The following is a 25,359-nucleotide window of genomic DNA, read 5'->3' as shown; positions in this document are numbered from 1 at the left end:
TTGCTGTAATCGCACCGACCCGAAGAATAAAGTCGCCTAATCACTTATACCGCACGAGGAATGGCATAAAAAATAAAACCATTTCTTCACATGCTGTTGATTTGCTTATTCTGCCTCCCAAAGATCGCAGTAATGCTCAGCTCACATTTTTCTTGCTCTCTATGCTTAAGGTACCGTCACACTAAGCGACGCTGCAGCGATACCGACAACGATGTCAATCGCTGCAGCGTCGCTGTTTGGTCGCTGGAGAGCTGTCACATAGACAGCTCTCCAGCGACCAACGATGCCGAAGTCCCCGGGTAACCAGGGTAAACATCGGGTTACTAAGCGCAGGGCCGCGCTTAGTAACCCGATGTTTACCCTGGTTACCGTTGTAAATGTAAAAAATAAAAAAAACACTACATACTTACATTCCCTGTGTCTGGTCATGTCCCTCGCCTTCAGCTTCCCGCACTGACTGAGCGCCGGCCGTAAAGTACAGCGGTGACGTCACCGCTGTGCTGTGCTTTACGGCTGGCCGGCGCTCACCAGTGCAGGAAGCTGACGGCGAGGGACATGACCAGACACCGGGAATGTAAGCATGTAGTGTTTGTTTTTTTACATTTACACTGGTAACCAGGGTAAACATCAGGTTACTAAGCGCGGCCCTGCGCTTAGTAACCCGATATTTACCCTGGTTACCAGTGACGACATCGCTGAATCGGCGTCACACACGCCGATTCAGCGATGTCAGCGGGAGATCCAGCGACAAAATAAAGTGCTGGACTTTCCCCAGCGACCAACGATCTCCCAGCAGGGGCCTGATCGTTGGTGGCTGTCACACATAACGATTTCGTTAACGATATCGTTGCTACGTCACAAAAAGCAACGATATCGTTCAGTGTGACGGTACCTTTACACCTGGGTTTCCATGTAAATCTCTGAAATATGTGATTCAGAAGGAACCCTCGGCGTAAGATTTCCTATAATGAGGCAGATGGATCACTGTGGAGGCTGTCTGGCCTATGATCCGGTGGTGTGTCTTTTTAAGCGTGCATAAAAGTGCGGTCGACCACAGTTTTGTGCATTTCTGAAAAGAAGGACAATGCTGTACAGAGGCCAGACGGAGTCCAAGGTCACTTATCTGAGGGGGGTTCTACTGTTCTGGCACCTCGAGAGCTCTGCTAATGTAATATAGCACCCCGAAACCAATTCAGCAAAATCTGAACTCCAATATGAAATTTCTTCCCTTCTGAGTTTTGCACTGTGCCTCAAAAGTAGTTTTCAACCACATATGGGGCATCGGCGTACTCAGGAGGAATTGCACAACAAATTCTATGGTGCAATTTCTCCTGTTACTCTTATGAAAATTCATAATAGGTATTTTTCTAATGGCACATTCCCCCTTTAAGGCGATAATGAATAAGTAAGTCATCACACCGGTAATTAAGTCTCTGGAATTTTAGAACACCAGGTCATAGATTTTGTTATGGATGGAACCCAGGGTTAAAAAAAAAACCCTGCTGAAATGAGCAGAGGTGTAAGTAGTAAGGTAACATTAGGGGTCTCACGATACTGTTAATTCTACCTATCTGTGTGTTTCCTAACTGGTTATTAATAGGTTTAATTTGTCTTTGGTCCCTGGTGTCTGCGCAGTTTGAGAAGCTGCTATTTCTTATCACTATTTCCCAGATGCTGCTACTTGCAGAGGACACCACAGACATTAGGCCAATTAAGGCCTTGCTCACAGCACATTTGGGCTTTGCTGTTCACATAGACTCAGAAAGAACTAAAAAAAGAATGAAGGGCATGCAAGGTGATGCAAACATATGCTTTTTTGGGGGCACAAATGTAACATTCATGGGGTTTTCTAGGACAGGCAGTGACTGTATGATGCCAAATCCTAACAGTGTGAAATACACACACTGTATTAGGATTGTGCTGTGCTTGCCTATTCAAATGCGATTTGCAAACTTGTGGTCCCATGTAGTCAATCACATTGTAGTCATAGCTACATTTACTTAGCTTGAAATAAGGAGAAATAAGGTGTAACAGGTGAAAAAAGAGTAAGCGTCAAACACAAATTTTATTAAATATCAAAGGGTAAAAATTCACACAATGCAATAACAAAACACCAAGACAGTACAGAGAGAAAGCTGCGTCTTATGCTTGCAAAACGCGCGTCGGGGTCTTTTGACATCCTGATACCGCTGGTTAGCTTCTCCCCGATAATATTTTATATTGTGTTACCGGTTACTGCCTGATTTTTCTGTTACTCTGGGAGGATCTTTATCTAAGCTTACCTTCTGGACTGTGGCTTTTTCATGCCTCACTGGTGTGTTTGTATATAAGATTTAATCTATTTATCTTTAATGGGTGGCCCTGGCATATCTGTACTGTCTTGGTGTATTGTTATTGCATTGTATGAATTTTTACCTTTGGTATTTAATACAATTTGTATTTGACTCTTACTCTTTTTCACCTTTTACTTCTTATTTTTATGTCTTTTGAAGTTGGTGTTGGTTTTCAGAGGGTGGGCCACCAATGGTGTTACCCCCCTAGCATTTTATATGCAGCTGTGCCTATTGTTATCAATTACTTAGGTTTGGGCCTAGTGTACATATGGGCAGTTGTCTGACAACGGTGTCCTAAAATCCAGCAGTGCTCACTTCGGGTACACGGTGTATTTTGTTGCATAGCTTTCTCCTTAAGTTTTTTTTATTTTTCCGTCAATATGGCCATGTGAGGGCTTGTTTTCTGCAGGACGAGTTGTACTTTTCAACGACACCATTGATTTTACCCTATAGCGTACTGGAAAACAAGAAAAAAATAAAGTGCAGAGAAATTGCAAAAAAAAAGTGCGATTCCACAATCTTTTTTTTTTGTTTCGCTATTTTACCATGTTCACTAAATGCTAAAACCTACCTGCCATTATGATTCTCCAGGTCATTAAGTAGATACCAAACATGTCTAGGTTCTTTTTTTAAATCGTGGTAAAAAAAAAAAATCAAATGTTTCTTTAAAAAAAAAAAAGTCACCATTTTCCGAGACCTGTAGCGTCTCCATTTTTTGTGTTCTGGGTGAGGGCTTATGTCTTTATACCATTTTGGCGTAGATACAATCCTCTGATTGCTCGTTATTGCATTTTATTGCAATGTTGCGGCGACTAAAAAAAAACAAAAAACTTAATTTTGTCATTTTTACTTTTTTTCTCTTTACGCCTTTTACCGATTGGATTTTTATATATTGATGGATCGGGCTATTCTGAACGAGACAATACAAAATGTGTATTATTTTTTCTTTATGGGTTTTTTTTAATGGGGCGAATGGGGGATTTGAGCTTTTATATTTTTTTAAATATATATATATTTTTTTTACTTGCATGCTTCAATAATATCCATGGGAGACTAGAAGCTTGTGCTACACAGGGCAGGGCTTCAGCTAAAATGCTCACTTGCTATGAGTGCTGACCACTGGGTGGCGCTCATAGCTATTTGGCAATGACAACCACAGGGGTCTGCTGTAGGACCCCAGGTTGTCATGCCAACCCGTCGGCGACCGGCGGTCATGTGACATGGGCGTCGATGGGTGGGATTAGTGCCGTACTTCCAGCGTGATCATGTTAAATGCCACTGTCAGAGATTGACAGCGGCATTTAACATGTTAACAGCTGCGGGTGGATCGTGATTCCACCCAAGGCTGTTAGAGGCACGTCAGCTGTTCAAATCAGCTGACATGTGCCGAAAAAGTTGGGGGCTCATTGCCTGAGCTCGCACCAAACAGGGGGAGCCCACCTTAGATGTAACTATATGTCTAAGGTGGGAGAGGGGTTAAACCATAGTTATTTCACACACAATAGTTAATAAATAACATTTCCCACGTATACTTTACATCAGTACAACTTTTGAAACATTTTTTTTCTTTTGTTAGGAAGTTATAAGGGTTAAAAGTTGACCAGCGATTTCTCTTTTTTCCAACAAAATTTCCAAAACCATTTTTTTCTTTTAGAGACCACATCACATTTGAACTGACTTTGTGGGATCTATATAACACAAAATACCAAAAAGGAACGCCATTATAAAAACTGCACCCCTCGAGGTGCGCAAAACCACATTCAAGAAGTTTATTAACCCTTCAGGTGCTTCACATTAACTCAATCAATGTGGAAGGAAAAAATTATCATTTAACTATTACACAAAAATGTTAGTTTAGACTCAGATTTTTTTACTTTTATATGGGTAAAATGAGAAAATGTACCCCAAAAATAGTTGTACATCTCTTGAGTATGCCAATACTCTATATGTGGGGGAAATCTAATGTTTGGGCGCACAGCATGACTAGGAAGGGAAGGAGCACCGTTTGACTTTCTTAAACGTAAAATTGACTGTAATCGAGAGCGGACGCCATGTCGCGTTTGGAGAAGCCCTGATGCGATTAAACAGTGGAAACCCCCCACAATAGACACCATTTTGGATACTAGACCTCTCAAGGAACTTATCTAGATGGGTGGTGAGCACCTGGAACCCCCAGGTGTTTTCACAGACGTTTAGAATTTTGAGCCATGAAAATTATAAAAAAAAAAACAAAAAAAACAAAATCACATTTTTTTTTCCACAAAAATGTGTTTAGCCTTAAAAATGGACCCGGAGAAAATGGACCCCAAAAATTGGGCAATTTCTCCGGAGTACATCGATACCCCATATGTGGGGGAAATCTACTATTTGGGCGCATGGCAGTGCTTTGAAAGGAGTGAGAGTTTGTAACGCAGACTTTGATGGAATGGTCTGCAGGCGTCATGTCGCGTTTGGAGAGGCCCTGATGTACCTACACAGTAGAAACCCCCCACAAGTGACCCCTATATTGGAACTGATCTAGTGTTTTCCTGGTATATCCGTTTTATGTGGTGGCGTACGCAAGTTGTGTAGAGTGCATCATTTTGGCATACGTGTTGCTGCAAATCAGAAATGAGTTTAGTAGTGCATGGAGATGTGGTACAGTTTGATGCATTCTTTTAAAAACAGGTCAGGTTTGTAGGGGCAGGTGTCGCATTGGTATGTGGTGTCCTTGTGTACCCCCCTTCTGTAACATACTCGGCACCTACTTTACAACCTTCTTTTAAGGTTTGAGGGACCTCACCAGCAAAATATTGGTCTGGTACAATACTGGCACTTTCAGTTCCAGAAATACTGGGGCCCGCTCCTTTCTGACTGCCTAATATTAGGAAATGGAACTAAACATACGATGTACCGATCTTGACTGCACATCGTGATAGTACAAATGTGTTGTACATTGCCATCTGTACAATGTGCATGGCCAGCTTCTTGTACCACAGCTTGGCTTTTCTCAATGCACTGTATGGCTGGAAGACGTGAGCAGAAAGATCAACTCCTCCCATGTTCTTGTTGTACCCCTGTACAGTTTGGTTTGTGGACCTCTACAGAGGTACTTCATACAGTGGTGAGGGTGTTGCCATCACGTTTGGTGGCAAAGAAAAGGACATTCCCCTTGTCTTTCACTGCAAGCATGTTGTCACTACATAGGGCTCTGCTTTCAACCTTTTTCGGCAGCTGCCCAATTAGCATCTTAGGGAGGCCTTTATGATTTTTGTGGACCATACCGTAGGCTGCGATAGCTCGCGCAGAGAGGGACTTGGAAGAGTGGGATTCTGGTATAATAGTTATAGAGGGGGAGATGGTTATGTAGAGGGTGAGAGGGAAAAAAGGAGATTGGGGTGGATTAGGAAAGATCAGGGATCAGGAACGGATCAGGAATGTCTTCCTTCTTCAACAGCAGCGGCAACACCAGCAATGATGGCACCACAAGGTCTAGCAGATCGCCTCTGTGCACTGATTTGGAGATCTTTGTCATCGGATCGCACCAATCAGAGCTGGCCCTGGTGACGCTGATGTTGCTAGGCTCATGCCTATGATCGCACCTTAATGCGTTCAACGTGACTGCGGTGCCGCATTTTAGCCATGAGTCAGACGTACCCAGCACGTCCAAGGTCAGTAAGTACTTACCAACCATGATTTACTGGGAACGGGAAGGGGTTAAATAGGTCTGTAGAAATCACGTGGACTCCTCCAAATGCCAGTATGAAGTGACAGTGTTGCCAGGAAAGTGTTATGCCACTTTGTGTTTTGGCAACATAGCTTGCCCCTGTTCTGTGGAGTCACATTGTGTGGCTAGCGAAATGCCACCAATGGCTATTCTCAGGAATCTCTTCAAATGAAGGAAAACAGTAGCTCTTCCAATTAGTGTTAAAAAAAAATGTTTGTTTTTTGCTTACCAATGTATTATATTCAAGATCCCAACTTTTGGATGTTAACAAGTTGGACTAGACGGTGAACGTGTTTGTGGGTTTCATACATTGGATTTAGGCTATGTACACACTCCTCTCCAAAAACAGAATCAGATACATGGGGGAAAAAAAAATATCACATTTTAAATTTGGATTATATCCATTTCCAAAATGTAAAATTGGTGGAGAAACATTGAACTTGATGGACCTAGTTCTTTTTTCAACCTATATAACTATATACGTAACTAAAGAGGTTGTACACTACTCTTAATGACTAAATTCCAAAAGATAAAATAAAGATACTTTATTCTCATCTCCTGTGTCGGCGCTGGGTGTTCCAGGGTTTGTGTGACATAGATTATGACATGTGAGCCCTACGACCAAGTACTGGTTGCTAGTGGGCTGCTATGTTCACACCTCCCCGGAGCACAGCAGCCCACTAGCGGACACTGACTTATGTCACATGATCCCAGTAGCCAATCAGTGTCTGCTATTAGGCTGCTGTGCTCTTACGTCCTTCGACTGTACCTTGGATGTCCGTGGAATTGGACTGCTGATTGTTATGCCACGTAAGCCTGGACGCCAATGTCAGATGCATGAACTGGAGGCTTGTATAAAATATTTTTATTTTATATTGAGTAATGTAGTATTTAAGAAAGGGGATGTCCTAGTAGTGGACAACCCCCTTTAATAAATAGGTTGAAATATGTGGCAAGTCGGCAACAAAATCCAAGTGATGCGGAATTGCTCATGCTAGAAATGAAAATCAATTATGGGTGCACAAAGACTAACAACGGAAAAACATTTCAGAAGAAGAAAAAAAAAATGACCTGGGTTGTAAATGCGGAGGGCAGCAATAAGCCACAGACACGCTCAGTAAATAACGACATAACCATCATTCCCACGGAATGCTGTGCATGAGCCACTGGTGATGCCCAAGTCCACAAATTGAGTTTATGCCCCGAAAAAAAAATGCATTATTTTACAGTACAAGTAAAGTAAATGAAATTTCGAAAATTTTATGCCCATGCTGCTTATTTTTTTTCCTTGCAGATTTGAAGCAGTTGCATACCTGCAGAAAATCAACTTCTTCACCCATTAACCCCTTTCTGACATCAGATGTAATAATGCGTCCCTGTGCCTATTTGACCAAGGATGGATTATTATGTCTGCGCACAGGTCGCCACCAGGCGAACGCTAATTCTGACATCAGGCATTTTGACCCCCGAAATGCTGCAATAGAATGAGATTGCAGCACTCCGGGAGCCGGCAGAGGGTTGACAGCCCCTCTGCCTTCAGATCGGAGACCCCGCAGCGTGACGCCAGTTCCCGATCGTTGCCATGGTGACCCGATGTCATCATGACTACATCCAGGTCACCAGACCTACAAAACTTGATGATCATGCCGCGTGCATGATGAGCAAGTTTGTCTGTCAGTGCAGAGGTGACAGTTTCTACAGCATGCATGGGGATGCTTCAGCATCTCCATGCTATAGAAGGGATCAGCCAGCAAAAAAGGATTGTCCCATAGTGGGTCAAAGTAAAAAAGATTTTTTAAATCATTGTAAAAATAATAATAAAAAAAAATCAATCAAAATATTGTATCTCTAAATAAATATTTGAATGAAAAAATAACAAAAAACAATAAAAGTACATATGGTATTGCCGCGTCCGCAACGAGCCGACCTATAAAACTGCCCCACTAGTTAACCCCTTTAGTGAACATCAAAAAAAACCAGGCAAAAAACAATGCTTTATCATGCCAAAGATCAAAAAATGGAATAAAATGCAATAAAAAAAGACAAATAAACATGGTGCCGCTAAAAACATCATCTTGTACCGCAAAAAAACAAGCCGCCATACAGCTGTCAGTGAAAAATAAGAAGTTACAGCTCTCAGAATAAAGCGACGCAAAAATATATTTTTTCTATAAAATAGTTTTTATTCTATAAAATCCTCATAACATAAAAACGATATAAATGAGGTATTGCTGTAATCGTACTGACCTGAAGAACAAAGAATAAAACTGCCTTATCAATTTTACCACACACGGAACAGCAAAAACCGTTACCACCCCCCTCCCCCCCCCCCCCGCAGAAGAAATTCATGGCTTACTGATTTTTGTTCATTCTGCTTCCTAAAAATCGGAATCGAAAGTGATCAAAAAATGTCATGTGCCCCAAAATGGTAACAATAAAAACTTCGACTCATCCCTCAAAAAACAAGACCTCACATCACCCTTGGGCCAAAATATGGAAAAAGTATAGCTTTCAAAATGTGGTGATGCAAAAACTATTTTTTGCAATAAAAAGCGTCTTAGGCTGGTTTCATAATTGCGGACGAGGGCTTTGCGGAGGGCTGCATAGTTCCTCCGTGAAGCCCCACCCACTGCCGCGCCACTTCCTTCAACTCCGCCTACGTCGGCATGCGTCCTGCATACCCTATCTTTAACATTGGGTACACAGGCCATGCAAATGTATGCGGATGCCTCCGCATGCGTTGTTTTGAAGCTACGCCGGCCTGCATCGAACGCAACATGTTGTGTGACAGCAGCCAAACATAAAAACCCGATATAAATCTGGTATCGCTGTAATCGCACCGACGCGAAGAATAAAGTCGCCTAATCACTTATACTGCACGAGGAATAGTGTAATAAATAAAACCAATTCTTCACCTGCAAATAGCGCTCAATTCCTCCCAAGTCTATCCGTATGGCTAACAGTACTGTACAGACACATATGGGGTATTGCCACGTTCAGTAGAAATTGTGTGACAAATTTTGGTGGTAAAAATGTAGTTATTTTGTCTTCACTGCCCAATGGTATAAAATTCTGTGACACACTTGTGGTGTCAATATGACCACTGCACCCCTAGATGAATTCATTGAGAGGTGTGGTTTGTAAAATGGGGTCACTTATGGGGGGTTCTGCTGTTCTGGCACCTCAGGAGCTTTCAAAGTGGGCCATGGCACCTGCAAACCATAACAGTAAAATCTGACACTCTGCCTTAAAATATTTCCGGATTACATGTATGGTATTGGCACACTCAGGAAACATTGGACCTCAGTTTGCTGTAAAAAAAATTCATATTGGCCCTTAGAAAAATTAAAATCTTGGGGCTAAAAGAACATTTTAGTGATATGTAATTTATTCTTTCTTCACTGCTCAGTGGTATAAAACTCTGTGAGGCACATGTGGTGTCAATATGATCTCTGCACCCCTAGATGAACTAAATGGAGAGTGCAGTTTGTAAAATTAATTCCCATATAGGGGGTTTCTGTTGTTCTGGCCCCTCAGGGGCTCTGCCAATGTGACATGGCACCCTCAAACCATTCCAGCAAGATCTGAACTCCAATATGGCGCCTCTTCCCTTCTGAGCTTTGCACTGTGCCTCAAAAGTAGTATTCCCTCACATATGGGGTGTCTGTGTACTCAGGAGAAATTGCACAACAAATTGTATGGAGAAATTTCACCGGTTACCCTTATGAAAATGGAAAATTTGGGGCTAAACATTTTTGTGATGAAAATGTGATTTTATTATTTTCACGGCTCAACTGTGAAGCACCTGGGGTAGGATGCTCACAATGCATCTACATACATTCCATGAGGGGTCTAGTTTTCAAAATGGGGTCACATATTGGGTTTTCACTGTTTAGGCACATCAGGGGCTCTCCAAATGCGACACGGCGTCCGCAAATTGTTACAGCAAAGTTTGCATTCAAGAAGTCAAAACGGCGCTCCTTCCCTTCCAAACCCTGCTGTGCACTCAAAAAGTGATTTTCTCCCTCATATGGGGTGTTGACATGCTTAGGAGAAATCAGAACAAATTTTGGGGTCCGTTTTTTCCTGCTACCCTTGTCAAAATAAAATTTGGATCTGAAGTAAATTTGTGAAAAAGTTAAATGTTCATTTTTTTTTTCCACATTCCAAAAGTTCCTCTGAAGCACCTGAAGGGTTAATCAACTTCTCGAATGTGGTTTTGAGCACCTTGAGGGGTGCAGATTTTAGAATGGTGTCACTTTTGGGTATTTTCTATCATATAGACCCCTCATAGCGATTTCAAATGTGAGGTGGTCCCTAAAAAAAATGATGTTGTAAAAATGAGAAATTGCTGGTCAACTTTTAACCCTTATAACTCCCTAACAAAAAAAAAAATGATGGTTCCAAAATTGTGCTGATGTAAAGTAGACATGTGGGAAATGTTACTCATTAAGTATTTTGTGTGACATATCTCTGTGTGATGTAACGGCATGAACATTCAAAGTCGGAAAATTGCAAAGTTATTGTCAAATTGAATTGAAAATTGCCTGCATTGGGAAGGGGTTAACTACCGTACTTGGATATTAACTTATGAAGCTTTCTTCCACTTGGAGAAGGGGGAGTTTAGAAGCCTTAAAATTGGCATAGTCTCCTTTGTGATGAGTTTCCCCAGGGCCATTCCTAGCATTACAGGCATAAAACATATTTTGAAAGGTTATTGTCCCTTATGTATGATGCTTTATAAAAGTCATCTGAAATCATTCACATTCAGTTTTTAGGCATAGTAAAGCCTCATCGTTATTCCCATCCCAGAAAGCGATGGCATATTGCTAGGGAATGTAATCACTTTGTGAGTGGAGATTGATGGGGGTCACAGCACTACTTTAGCACCACATCCCTTCCACAGTTGTGTCTTGCACAGTGGCACTCCCGGATGCCGCCTGTGCACGGAACTACAGCACAGCTCCATTTAAGCGAATGGCTCCCTGCAGCATTTCCCTGCACAGCCGGTGGCCAAGAGGATCACCGTGCAGGAAAAAATATCAACTTTGAAGCAGATACAGCTCTAAGGCTGCAGGAGATAAACTTATCTGACAGCCTGCAGTATTTTCTATAGGTTTCTGAAACAATTTTGTACAACTTTTCTATTTATATCTTGTTAAAGGGGTTGTTTCAATAATAACAAGTAACATTGCAATTTTACAGGATACACTGTGCTTACGTGACCTTTTTAATACAGCCTTGTAAGCCATAATATAAAGCAGTGCTGTGGAGTCGGAGCCCATTTTGGTGGAGTCGGAGTCATGGAAATTGAGGAGTCGGAGGTTTAGCTTACCAACTCCACAGCCCTGTCAGGGCTGTGGAGTCAGAGTTGATCTTGGTGGAGTCAGTGTCATGGAAATTGAGAAGGTGGAATCGGAGGTTTGGCTTACTGACTCCCCTGCCCTGTCAAGGGTGTGGAGTCGGAGTCAGTCGATCTTGGTGGAGTCGAAGTCGGTGTCATGTAAATTGAAAAGTCGGAATCGGAGGTTTGGCTTACCGACTCCCCTGTCCTGTCAGGGTTGTGGAGTCGATCTTGGTGGAGTCGAAGTCGGTGTCATGGAAATTGAGCAGTCAGAATCAGAGGTTTGGCTTACAGACTCCCCTGCCCTGTCAGGGCTGTGGAGTCGATCTTGGTGGAGTCAAAGTCGGTGTCAAGAAAATTGAGAAGTTAGAATTATAGGTTTGGCTTACCGACTCCACTGCCCTGTCAAGGGTGTGGAGTCGGAGTCAGAGTCAATCTTGGTGGAGTCGAAGTCGGTGTCATGGAAATTGAAAAGTCAGAATCGGAGGTTTGGCTTACTGACTCCCCTGCCCTGTCAAGGGTGTGGAGTCGGAGTCAGAGTCGATCTTGGTGGAGTCGAAGTCGGTGTCATGGAAATTGAAAAGTCGGAATTGGAGGTTTAGCTTACCGACACCACAGCCCTGATATAAAGTGTTCCTTATTGGTGGAGCACACAATATGGCCAGCTTTAGTGTCCCTGTACTCCTCCGATGAAGCTAGAGTGAACTGTAAAATCTTCAGCACACTGCCCCTGGTGGCAAACAGGAATTTGGGAGGCAGGTGAACAGTGCACTCCTGAAAATGTAACAAGAGCAACCCTTTAACAGATGAGGGGAATTACCTAGCCTAGGGGTGAGGTTATTCATGTCTGTGTCTTTCCGTATGTGGGGGACCCTCCTGCTGCAGCCTGTTCTGTCACAGTCAGGGTTTGGGGGAAAAGGGCGCATGACTGAGCTTTTAGGACAAAGAAGATTCCGTAATATATTTATCATTTTTATTCTCAAAATACAACATGTAGAATTAAAGGAAAGGTAAACATCACGGGATAAAAGTGCAGGGATAGATGTGTAAAGTTTCCAAAATCTCTTTCCTCTCATTGTCATATAGTCAACCCAAACTACAATGTATTGGATTGGCATTTAAAAAAAAACGTACATAGGTTTCACAACCCACACAACAGCTTTGTCGTTACATTTTCACATACATGATCATCATACAGACTAGATTATAGATCGGAGCACTGCTGCTACTTCAACTACAAGAGGATGTCACATGCATTTTTTTCCTTTACAATAATACTTCTCATCCCTTTAGGTTATGATCCAGTTTTTAGTTTAAAAAAAAAAAAAATGGCAACTGAAGTTTCTACCACGAAAATAAACATGTTATACACATTTTCGACATATGGTAAGGTGCACACTCTGAATATTTCACATTGGGATATGAATCATTGCAAAATGAAAGGCTTATTCTCAAGTGGTCTTTTGAGCAGCTCACAACTCTGCAATCTCCTTACATCCTTGTCTCTGACAGGGCGGGATCTCCTATTTGAGTGACAGTTCTGGTGAGAAGCAGAGCTGTAGTATTAGTAGCACTATAAAGCTCAGCACAAGCTCTGCGGTGACACATTTAGTTATCAGTGGTTTGTACTGGAGTCTACACTGATCACTGTATTTAAAAATAGAGAGAAGGCATTTCAACAAGCACACTGCTCCAGACAGTGAGAGCCGTGATTAGAAGAACTGCTCTGGGAAAAGTAGATGATAAATGGTGATTTTTCAATATTTATAACATCAGCTTGTCAGGAGCTGAGATAGAGTTGGAGGAAGAATAACTGCTTTATAGAAATCAGTGGGCTGGAGAGAAGTGGCTGAGATTTTAGGAGTTAACTCTTCTCCAGAAATGTAGCTAAAGTGCACTCTTGGCTAGGGTCTGGGCCAGCACTAGAGGCCAAGCTCTATGGAAACCAGCTGTACACTAACAAAGATAAAAGCTCTCAATGCAGGAGAATAACAGCAGTTAGAAAAAGCAAGTGAATTACAAACTTATTTCAATGCTATCAAATTAAAACAATTTAATAATTTGAAAATACCCCTTGAAGAGAATAAAAATCAACTTTATGAATAATTATTGGATGAAAAATCAAGAACCTAAGGCCTTATTCAGACGTCTGTTTTTCATGTATGTGTTTTGTGATTTTGATGGACAGAACAACTAGCTATTATAATCTTTGGAGCTGTTCACATGTCAGTGTTTTTTTTTTTTTGCGGGCCATGTGTTCAGAATATGGTTCTGGGAAAATCGCAGACTGCTAATGTATGTCATTGATGTACATTCTGTGATTAACATTGTAATGGATAGAAGCTTTGTATAATTTTTTCATATGCGAAAATCACTGATAACACACTGATGGTAATAACTGACTAAACTGATGGACCTCAGAACATTTTTTGCGCACGTGAATGGGGCCTAACGACTCTTCCTTTATGCTTGGAACAAAGGCAAGGTCGACCAGTTGATGGTTTCAGAACGGTTTTTATCCTGTGTCAGTAAGAGATATTTTACCAGTCGATATAGAAGGAATAGCAGACATAAGAGCCTACATTGTAAAGCTGAATATAATCTCTGCACAATAAAGACAAGAATATTGATTTCTTACAACTGTTGACACCTAAAAGCCTCTACCATGTTAAAAGCCTTATTTTTAGAGATGCGAGATGAAAGCATTCTACGTCCATTGGTGGTTAAAGGGTACAATCTCTGTTTCTTTTGAGTGTGACACGTATTAAAACTAATATGCCAGTGATGCACAGGTGGCTTTTATTTTCTTTCTAAAGTGCCTAAAAGCAAATTGCCGTAGTAAGGATAATGATCAGTGAAACGGATCTATATGAGCTTGTCTCAAGGCGAGGAATATCTGCGTGTATGGTAACTGTAAATTTTAATACAGTGATCCCAACAATCCAGCACCAACAGCTGTCCTTTAGGAGTTAAAGATACTCCAACAGGACAGGTCAAGCCCTCTTTAATTAAGACACTGTATCCTCCGCTTTTAGGAAAATGAAGAATTTCTTTCCGTCCACTATCAGCCACAATTAGGTCTCCCCGTGCCCCAACACACATTCCTGCGATACAACGAAAGTCTTCGTTCTCGGAGAAAAAATGACTGATTTGACGGCCTAATTGCCCGTCTGCCCCAACCGAGCCGATAGAGAAACCTCCTTCGAGATTATGCTCATACTGACGATTTTCCAAGTTCAGACCCAGTCCTTGGGTAAAGTATACGGTACCCTGCTGGTCACATGTTACAAACTTTGGCCGCACAGCACTACAAAGACGACTGTATTTGACGACTCCAAGGCTCCGATCTACAGTCAGACACCACAGTTTGCCTCCTTCCACATCAGTTACAACAAACTGACCTGAAGGCATGGCAGCGATTCCCCATGGCTTGCTTAATTGACTTCTGTGGCAAGCAATACAGTGTCCTTCCATTGTATATATTTTGACAGAGTTATCATAATTGTCTGTCACACCTATTAATCCATGGCAGTTTATAGTTACCGACAATGGAACCAAGTTAGGAAGATCGGCACCAAGGAAACTTAGTACAAAAGTATCAATTCCAGTCGGACTTCTTCTTATTTCCCTCAAGAAGCCTTTCCTGTTGAAAACCTGAATTCTGCAGTTTCCTCTGTCGGCAACGAGCACCTCTCCCAGTGAAGTCACATGGATACTGACCGGTAGATTAAACATTCCAGGCATATTACCCTTAGATCCCATCTTCCTTAGAAACTGACAGTGTTGTAAGCTACATGCAGCATCTGCAAGTTGGACAGCGGGAGTTGATGTGCAAGGCTGAACATTGCTCATGTCTTCCGACAAGGCCTCCACGTCATTGCTCATAGTCATGGGAAACTCATCTTGGTTAGGATCTTCTAAATTCACATTGTAAGGCTTCTTGACCACTTGGCCCACCTGTACAGGACCAACATGCCCCACTTTGAGAAACTCTACATCTTGTACTGTAAGGTTTTGCGGTAAGTTAGCTACAAGGTTGGGTTCTTCTTCTTCGACAGACTCTTCCAATAAAGCTGAATCGGACTGTTTTATTTTTAGCATGAGATAATCACACCTTGATACAATCTGTACTTCTGCAATGTTGAGAAGGTATGCATGCTCATCCAACACCAGATTATTTAATTTTTCTACCTCGTACAAAGAAGATGTAAAATGCTTGCGTGATCGAGCCAACTCCTCTTGCACATTGATTTCTTCTTTACTGTAATCTTGCATAACTAATTTATATTTGGACTTTACATGTGAGGAAATACTGTCTAGAGAGGATTTTCTTTTCTGAAGGTCCTGAATAGCCTGTCTAAGATTAGTAAGCTTTTCTTGAAAGCTATGCCGACGTTCATTTGCAGCGTCGGCCATTGAGAGAACGATGTGGTCTGGAGGAGGGTGTGCTTCTTCTCTGCAAAAGTCACAGATCACTAAAGCACAATTTTTGCAGTACCTCCGAGGCAGTCTTTGGTTGCACATCTTACACATTAAACCTGTGACAGATTGGCCCAGCTCTGCAGTGTTCATGATTTTCAAAATAGTCAAATTATCAGTCAACTGAGATGAATTTGTGACGCGGGTCACGCGACTGCAGAAAGGACAGCGCACTCCATTAATAGTACTGGCCAATAGCTTCTCAAGGCACAGTTTACATATGGTGTGACCACACTGGAGGAGTTTTGGCCTTAAATGTTCTTCATTGTATGTCTCCATACAAATGGGGCACTCAAGCACTTCTCGAAGGCCATCTACGTTCACAAATGGGGCCACAGCCATGGTTTCCTAAGGGAAGAAAATAAAGTCAGAAATGTTTTTGTTTTATAATTTCTTGCATTTATGGTAAAACTTGTATGTACTTTTGACAGAGAATAACTTATCCATATCTGTTGATTTTTCTAGTCCTCTAGACCACCCTTTGGGCCAATTTGATTTTTCAAGTGGCAAGGAACAAGGCAAAACTAACCAAATGGTTAGATGATGGTAGGCAGTTTCTATGTTTTGATAAGCCAAATCAGCAAACTAGATGGGGATCTGAATTTGTTGCCCTGTATAGTAATAAGTGCTTGTTACCGATATGTGGTTATAATCAAATCTGGGTCTCAGAAACCCAAAGATGAAGAAAGGTACTGGCCTACAGGCTTAAAACACTGGGTGCGTTGAGGAGTATTTTATGGTTCATATCTAGATTTAAAGTTTGTTAAATGTATAAGTTCATTGAGCCACTCTACTGAACTGATTCTGAACCAGGGCTGCGGTGTCGGAGGCCATTTTGGTGAAGTCAGGATAAAATGGCCCGACTCCTAAAAGATATAATATATTAGGTACAGTAGTACAATGGAGGATGAGCTGTAAATGTTTTCATAAAAATTTGGGAAAGTTATGAAATGTCTGTTCCTGACCTGAATTTGAGCTGAACTTTATATACATGCTTAGTAGTGAGGCAGTGCTGTGGAGTCAGAGTCAGGGAAATTGAGGTTTGTCTTACCGACTCCACAGCCCTGTCCTGAACTACAGGGTATCTTATACCCAACGGGAACAGTCCCAATTCTGAGGACTTCAGAAATAAAATCAGATAGTGGTCTTCACTAGTTTAAAGAGTGGCTAAAACTTTTACTACTTTTAAATAATTGTGTCCAGCATGGAAAATCCTTAAACTTTGCGAATAATTCTATTGTCTTTATTACTGTAAAAAGAAAACTTGTACATAGGCAGCCTACAAACCCCTGCTTTCCCCAGTCTACGTGTCTACCTGTAGCTACATTGATATCAGAACGTAATAAATTTGGAGTACAGATGATGGCAGTGAAGGATCAGCACCTGGGTGTCATTAAAGGGGTTGTCAGGTCCAGATTGCTAAGTCTACAGTCGACTTATGAACTCCCCAAAGCATGCACTGTGTGCTGCAGGATTTGAAGGTTTCTGACCCGGGACTGGAGGGTATGTATGAGTTATACATACTCCCAAGCCAGTAGGCGCAGCCTCGCTCTCCATCCACTTGCATGGAGAGAGGTAGCACCCGGCCCTGGCCGGGAGTATGTATAGCTCATACATACCCTCCGGTCCTGGGTCAGAAACCGGCAAAACCGCAGAGGCAGGGGCGGACATACCATTGGTGCAACCTGTGCGGCCGCACAGGGGCCCAAGAGGTAAGGGGGCCCATTGCTTGCTCCAACGCAAGTGCAATTTTGCATTTTTAGGAGTTCTCGAGCTGCAAAGGGCCCATATATTGTTCTTGCACAGGGGCCCTTTTCTGACTGTGTCCGCCAGTGCGCAGAGGGCATGCTCTGGTGGGATTCATAAGTCTGCAGTAACACAAAGTGACTGCAGATTGATCGATTTGAACCAGACAACCCCTTTAACTCTGGGGATAATCTGCTGCAAGAGATTGTTTTGATGAGCACTAAGAGGAGGGGACAGGTGCTGATCCCAAGATACTCAATAAGGTGCTAAACTGACTTTTTTATTGGTCTTGAACTAATTAAAAAAGGTGGAAATTAAAAGGATAAAGTGCAGATGAAAAACTGACAACCCTTCTCCCTCCCCCCCCCAAAAAAAAAGACACAAATAAAATCATGAATTGGACCCAAAAATCAAAATTTCACAAGTATAATGCTATTAGATCTCCAGTATGGTTTTCAGGTGGGGCTCATACATGTACACCTCACCAGTGTAGGAATAAAAATTCATACAAGTGCTTCTCACTAACTGAGAATATCATCAAACAGTTAATTAATTTTAGTTCAATGCAAATAGCTAAACTCATTCTATAGTCATTACAAGCAGAGTGATCTATTTCATGTGTTGATTTCTGTTAATGATTATGGCTTACAGCCAATGAAAACCAAGTCATTATCTCAGTAAATTAGAATAATTAACAAAAAACACCTGCAAAGGCTCATAAGGGTTTATAAAGGCCCCTTAGTCTGTTTCAGCAGCGCCACAATCATGGGGAAGACTGCTGACTTGGCAGATGTCCAGAAGGTGTCACTGACACTCCACAAGGAGAGGAAGCCACAAAAGGTCATTGCTAAAGAAGCCGGCTGTTCACAGACTGCTGTATCCAAGCATATTAATAGAAAGTTGAGTGGAAGGAAAAAGTGTGGTAGAAAAAGGTGCACAAGCAACCGGGATAACCGCAGCCTTGAAATGATTGGTAAGAAAAGGCCTTTCAAAAATTTGGGAGATTCATGAGGAGTGGACTACTGCTGGAGTCATTGCTTCAAGAGCCTCCACACACAGACGTATCCAGGACATGGGCTACAAGTGTCACATTCCTTGTGTCAGCCACTCATGCTGAGAGGATTCTGTGCATGGTCGCATAAGATGACAGTGATGTGACCGCATGCGCACATCCTTTCTGAGTCACAAGTATAAATAAGATCCGATGAGGCCTGGAGGGCGGCGACGAGCGGAGGGATCCGGTGAGGCGGGCGGCGACGAGCGGAGGGATCCGGTGAGGCGGGCGGCGACGAGCGGAGGGATCCGGTGAGGCGGGCGGCGACGAGCGGAGGGATCCGGTGAGGCGGGCGGCGACGAGCGGAGGGATCCGGTGAGGCGGGCGGCGACGAGCGGAGGGATCCGGTGAGGCGGGCGGCGACGAGCGTAGGGATCCGGTGAGGCGGGCGGCGACGAGCGGAGGGATCCGGTGAGGCGGGCGGCGACGAGCGGAGGGATCCGGTGAGGCGGGCGGCGACGAGCGGAGGGATCCGGTGAGGCGGGCGGCGACGAGCGGAGGGATCCGGTGAGGCGGGCGGCGACGAGCGGAGGGATCCGGTGAGGCGGGCGGCGACGAGCGGAGGGATCCGGTGAGGCATTATGCTATGTGGTTTGGAAAACGTTAAATTTGCTGGTGAATAACTTCTCTACAAATCGAAGCTCCTGGGAAAAAAGCGTGTGAACTGGAAAATGTTAATTTTGCCTGATCTGCTTCCTTTGTAAAAAATTCCCATATACTAATGTTAAGGCTATGTGCACACGATGCGGATTTTGCTGCGGATCCGCAGTGTTTCCGCAGCTGCGGATCCGCAGCAGTTTCCCATGAGTTTACAGTACAATGTAAACCTATGGGAAATGAAATCCGCAGTGCACATGCTGCGGAAAAAAACGCGCGGAAACGCAGCGGATTATTTTCCGCAGCATGTCAATTCTTTGTGCGGAATCTGCAGCGGTTTTACACCTGCTCCAATAGAAAACTGTAGATGTAAAACCGCAGTGGAATCCGCAGTAAAAACCGCAGCGGTTTTCCAATGCGGATTTATCAAATCCGCTGCGGAAAAATCCACAGAGGATCTTTCTATGTGTGCACATAGCCTAAGGTTCAGGTTTTTTCGCAATAAAAACTCATTAAAAACGCATGCATTATGCATCCTATTATTTATGCATAATGCATTCTGCAATTTTTGTGCACATGAAGCGTAATTTTGCGGTTTTACCGCGTTTTTCCCGCTATTTTATGCATTTGGGAAAAACGCAAAAAAAAAAAAAACACGCATCAAAAACACATACAAAATGCGCAAAAAACGCAAAAAAAAAACCGCATGCAGATTTCTGGCAGAAATGTCCGTCTTTTGTCAGGAAAATTTCTGCCAGAAATCCTGACCTGTGCACATACCCTAATAACGGCAACCTTTCTTTATCATATGCAGAAATTATATATACATTGCATCCAAACATTAATGAAGGCACGGGGCACTTCAGGATGAAATGCGGCAGGAAGATTGGGGGGGTGGGGGACAGGTCACATTGAAAATTCAGCACAAGAGCCTCCATTAAATGACTAATCTAGCAAACCTATTTGAGTATTCAAATCATGGAAAGTGGTGTATGCAGCCACAATTTAGGAAACACGGAGGCAAAACTAATAGAGAGAAGCAATGCATAGCTGCGTCTTAGCTAATCTCACAGCTGAACACTTACAGCTCTCCCCGCCAGCAGCTCCGTGCGATAACAGCAATTTAGCGACATTATTTGAAGCTCAGAACAAGAGCGATCTATTGGCAGCTACAATATTCCTTTTACGTTTATTTTTTTGCTAACAGATAAGTTGTGCACCTCGGGTCATGGTTTGGAAATAGCGCGTGAGGAAACGTGTTAATATTGTGGGCGCTCTCCAGCTGCGGCGTTACACAGCAGCCGTGCATAGCTAATACGTGACCTGCTAGGATTGCCTGTTACCGCGCAGCACCTGGAGCCTAGAATTAGCAATGTGTGCAGGAGCGAGCGTCGCCCCGTGAACCAATCTGTCACTTCACATAAATTAATGACACAGTTTTATTCCGATGAACTGCTGGGGTTGCTGAAAACAAAGAGACATCTCACGTAGAGATTATGCCAGTCTTACATCCCCAGAACACCGTGTCTGTAATACGTCCACCTTCCTAACACACATCTAGTGAGAGGCTCTGAAAACAATCAATGGTGGCGGCAAGGCAGTCGTGGGACTCGTTTATGAAAACGGATTCAGCAACCAATCACATCACTTGTTTCTTTTCAAATCCCTGCCTGAAAAAATAGAGCATGAAATCTGATTGGTTGCCACCGACAACACTAAAAAAAAAATGAGGCCTAGTTGGACTGTGAGAAAACAAAGCCTGAATCAACATCATTCAGAATGAGACTAAATATCATACTTTTCCATTAAAAAAAAATCTGAGGGGCATCGATTTGTGTCACCTTAAACCTGGTACGAACACTTTTTTTTAAATGTAAACACGCTCCTTTTCTTTAAGGGGTTGTCGAGTGAAAATAAAGTTACCTTTCTGCAGGATAAGCGATAACTTGCAGATCGGTGGAGGTCCAACTGGTGACTGGTAGCTGGAGGAATTTCTATCCACGGTACAAACATGCCAGCGCTCAACCGTTCCATCGGGACCGCACGGAACGGCAGTCGATAATGTATGTGCAGTGCTGCTTCCAGCGGACGGGCGGAGTCGATTCCAGCAGTTGGGCCTCCACCGATGAGCAAGGTGTCACCTATCATGCGTATAAGTGGTAACATGTCTTCAAGATCCAGGCGATGTTTTCACCTGAGCGAGCCGTGTGAATAATGGCTGTCCCTGGTGATGAACTCCCCCAGGATGATTGACAAGAAGAGACAATTTGCGGTTTTGGGCTGCGCCACCCAAAATGGTGATCCTTGATCCAATATATAAAGGAGCAGATTTTATTCCGCAACGTGTTTCACACCAGACTGGCGTCCTTCTTAAGTCTAAAAACCAGTTGTAGTTAAAGGGGTCGTCAACTACTCGGACAAGCCCTTCGTAAAGTTGTCCACTACTTAGACATCTTCTTGTCATACCCCACAAAAATAAAGCTTATACTCACCTCCCGTGCCGATGCCGCTCCCGCGGTTTTGGCACTCGGTCTTCCCGGGGCTCCTGTGCTGTTGTGACACTGGTGCCCAATCAGGGCTGGCGTCGCCGTCCCTATCTCCTGTCAAATTGAGCATAGAGGGGAAGTCTGATATCAGCTGCAGCCCGCACTTCCTCTTCATGTTCAATTTATCTGAAAGTGGGGACAGCGACGCCAGAGCGGATTGGGGAGCCGGCGTCTCGTGTCACAACACGGAAACCCCGGGAGAGCGAGTGACAACACCGTGGGAACTGCGCCTGCACAGTGGGAACTGCGCCTGCACAGTGGGAACTGCGCCTGCACAGTGGGAACTGCGCCTGCACCGGAGGTGTGTATAGGCTTTAACATTATATCAGGGCCAAACATTTTGATCAAGAAGGGGTTGTGCTAGTAGTGGACAAGCCCTTTAATATTAGCAGATTGTATTCATCTGTGTTTGTGAACCTTCGGTTGAGGCCAGTCTCACACGTCCAGATAATCCCGGTACCGGAATTATCCGTGTCCGTGTGCTTACCGTGAACATCAGTGTGGCACACGTGTGGCAGACGTGTGCCAACTGGGTACCACACGGACCGTGCAGGAGACAGCGCTACAAGTAAGCGCTGTCCCCTGCATCTGGTGCTGAAGCCGCCATTCATATCTTCTCTCCAGCAGTGTTCGCTAGAGAGAAGATATGAAAAATCCTTTTTTTTTTTTTTTTTTTCGTGTTTAAAATTAAGATCCCTGTCCCCACCCCCCTCCCACCCCCTGTGTGCCCAGCCGCTGTTACTAAAATACTCACCCGGCTCCCTCGAAGCGTCCTCTCCGCGCCTTCTCCTGTGTGAGCGGTCACGTGGTGCCGCCCATTACAGTCATGAATATGCAGCTCCACCCCTATCGGAGGTGGAGCCGCATATTCATGACTAATGGGCAGCACCACGTGACCGCTCATACAGGAGAAGCTGGCGCTGAGAGGACGCTGCGAGGGAGCCGGGCACACAGGGGGTGGGAGGGGACAGGGATCTTTATTTTAAACATGAAAAATAAAAAAAATAAAGGATTTTTCATATCTTCTCTCCAGCAAACGCTGCTGGAAAGAAGATATGAATGGCGGCTTCAGCACCACCCTAGGGGGACAGCGCTTACTGTAGCGCTGTCTCCTGCACGGCACACAGACTGCACACGGACAGCGTCCGTGTGCGGTACGTGTTTTACACGGACCCATTGACTTTAATGGGTCCGTGTAATCCGTGCGCTCCCACGAACACTGACATGTCTCCGTGTTTTGCACACGGACACACGGTCCGTGAAAACACGCTGACATGTGCAGAGACACATTGATTTCAATGTGTCTACGTGAGTCAGTGTCTCCGGTACGTGAGGAAACTGTTACCTCACGTACCGGAGCCACTGACGTGTGAAACCGGCCTAAAGGGGTTTTGCACCACAGGAAATTCACTACTTAATCAGGCTCCCATTTCAATACAAAAACTATGTCTACTCCCCTCCAACCACTGCAATTCCTGGTAGATTATGCGAAATCATTCCATCAGATGACCGCTGCAGCCAATAAATGGCCTTTGATCACATGCAACTCATCAATCATCAAGGACGGACCTTGGCTCTGATGAAATAGTAATGGCTGTAGCCAGTCAGCGGCCGATGATTGGTTGCAGCGCTCATGTGACACAACAATGTCATGGGACCTGCCGGCAGCTGAGAATACATTGAAATGGAGCAATGATAAAACAAGGGGACATCCAGAAGTGGACCACCCCTTTTAACATGTAGCTGTCTGGCAGTCTTAATGGTCGCAGATTGTGTATAGTAACCGCACCCTTACATTCTCCAGTAAAAGGGACAGTCGAGATGCACAAAGTGGCGGCTTTTTGCTCTTATTTTATTCCCACTGCTCCTCCCGAATATTCATAAACCTGCCATACAGTTCCAGAGATATGGGCTTTCTTATTTAGGGCTAGTGTTCATGGTCCTTACAAGGAGGCGTGACTCCCAGGGTAATAATACTCAGCAGTCTAAAGACACGCCCCTGAGGATCCCGCGAGCCATTCCTAAAAGGTAAAGACCATAAAAACGAGCAGTAAATAAAAAGGCTCATAAAAGGAGTACAAACATGGGTCCACCTTGTGGGGAGTGACATGCCAGTGTAAGGAAACTTATAGGCCCTGCAAAGCTCCTTGGGAAATTAAATATGCAAATTGCCGCATCAGAGAGGAAGCTGACTTTACCTATTGAAAGTAGCAATCCTAAAAGACAGTATGGCGCCTTCCCACAAGACTTAGGATAAAAGCCAAACCAGCATGTGAATTTGCAGACACGTGTTCCGGGTTGATTTCCTCTCCTCAGTGCAAAGCACGAGATCTGATTTGGCTGTAGGAGAGGCCTCCGACTTGCAGTAACTCTGCAATTGAAGCAAGTGATTGGCTGCAGCGGTCACGAGCAATAGACAGGCTGCGACGTTCAGTTATTTCCTTTAAATAATAGGCCAGAAATCCCCAGATCATTGGGCCCCACTGCTATCAAGAACGGGGCCCTATAACGCCGCTGATTGGCTCCTGCTCTGTCACATGACTGCTCAGTCGCTACATGCACTGCTATAGCAGCGATGCTATCATGTGTGGTGCTGCCCACAGACAGCGCGCAGTACGAGGTGCAGCACGGTGCGAGTCTCCTCCGCCGATGCCGGCCGTGCATTACCTGGGGGGGATGATGCGGCGGCTGCACAGCTCACCCGAGCCTGCACAGGACCTGTGAGAACGCGGGCACCGCCGCTTATCTGCTGCTGCAGCGCTACCGCCCGGCCAGGGTGAAAGTGCGCGGCGGGACGTCACTTCCGCTTCATCGCTAGGCATCATGGGAGATGTAGTTCTGAGGCGAACAGCGGCGGGCGGATTCCTGTCAGCGCGGCTCCTCTCATTGAGTTATTACTCGACGTTACCTGAAATCTCTTTATACCAAATATATATATATATATATATATATATATATATATATATATATATATATATATATATATATATATATATATATATATATATGTAGTAAAAAAAATAAGAATTCAGAAATATGTATTAACCCCTTCACCTAAGGGCGAGTTTCCATATTTTTCGTTTTCATTTTTTCCTTTTTTTTTCCTTCCCTATAGCTTTATAAGGGCTCGTTATTCGCGGGACAAGTTGTACTTTTCGATGACCCCATTCATCCTGCTCTATAGTGTGCTGGAAAATGGGGAAATAAAAATCCCATGTGTGGTGAAAAGGCAAAAAAAAAGGGCGATTCCACAATTGATTTTTTTTTTTTTATATGCCAGGTTTTCACTATACGGTAACACTGACCTGCTATTATGATTCTGCCGGCCGCTACGAGTTCGCAGATACCAAACATGTCTACGTTGTTTTCATTTAAATGCTGAAAAACAATTCACAAATTAAAAAAAAAAAGGAAAAGTTATATCGCCATTTTCCGTGACCCGTACCGTTTTCATTTTTCGTGTTCTGGGGTCGGGTGACGGCTTATTTTTTGCACCCGGAGTTGCCGTTTTTAACCCCTTTACCCCCAAGGGTGGTTTGCACGTTAATGACCAG

The 25,359-nt window shown here is 43.7% G+C and overlaps 2 protein-coding genes across 2 annotated transcripts in view; one reads left to right on the top strand and one right to left on the bottom strand.

The window, feature by feature from the left end:
- ASTN2 (astrotactin 2) overlaps positions 1–25,359 on the top strand; it is a 1,089,443-nt gene that overhangs the window by 798,631 nt on the left and 265,453 nt on the right. The window lies entirely within an intron of this gene.
- Positions 12,343–24,583, bottom strand: TRIM32 (tripartite motif containing 32). The gene is made up of 2 exons (XM_069748557.1): positions 24,473–24,583; positions 12,343–16,210 (listed from the first exon to the last, which is right to left on the bottom strand). The coding sequence occupies exon 2, from the start codon at positions 16,202–16,204 to the stop codon at positions 14,264–14,266; it is 1,941 nt and encodes a 646-aa protein (XP_069604658.1). The 5' UTR covers positions 16,205–16,210; positions 24,473–24,583; the 3' UTR covers positions 12,343–14,263.

This window comes from Ranitomeya imitator, chromosome 2 (genome assembly GCF_032444005.1).
Source record: "Ranitomeya imitator isolate aRanImi1 chromosome 2, aRanImi1.pri, whole genome shotgun sequence".
NCBI lineage: Eukaryota > Metazoa > Chordata > Amphibia > Anura > Dendrobatidae > Ranitomeya > Ranitomeya imitator.
The sequence above is the reverse complement of the archived record's forward strand: the minus strand, read 5'-3'. Positions and strand labels throughout refer to the sequence as shown.

What these genes read in the sequence shown, in the direction of transcription:
- TRIM32 (XM_069748557.1), bottom strand. Translation starts at nt 16,204, where the DNA reads ATGGCTGTGGCCCCATTTGTGAACGTAGATGGCCTTCGAGAAGTGCTT.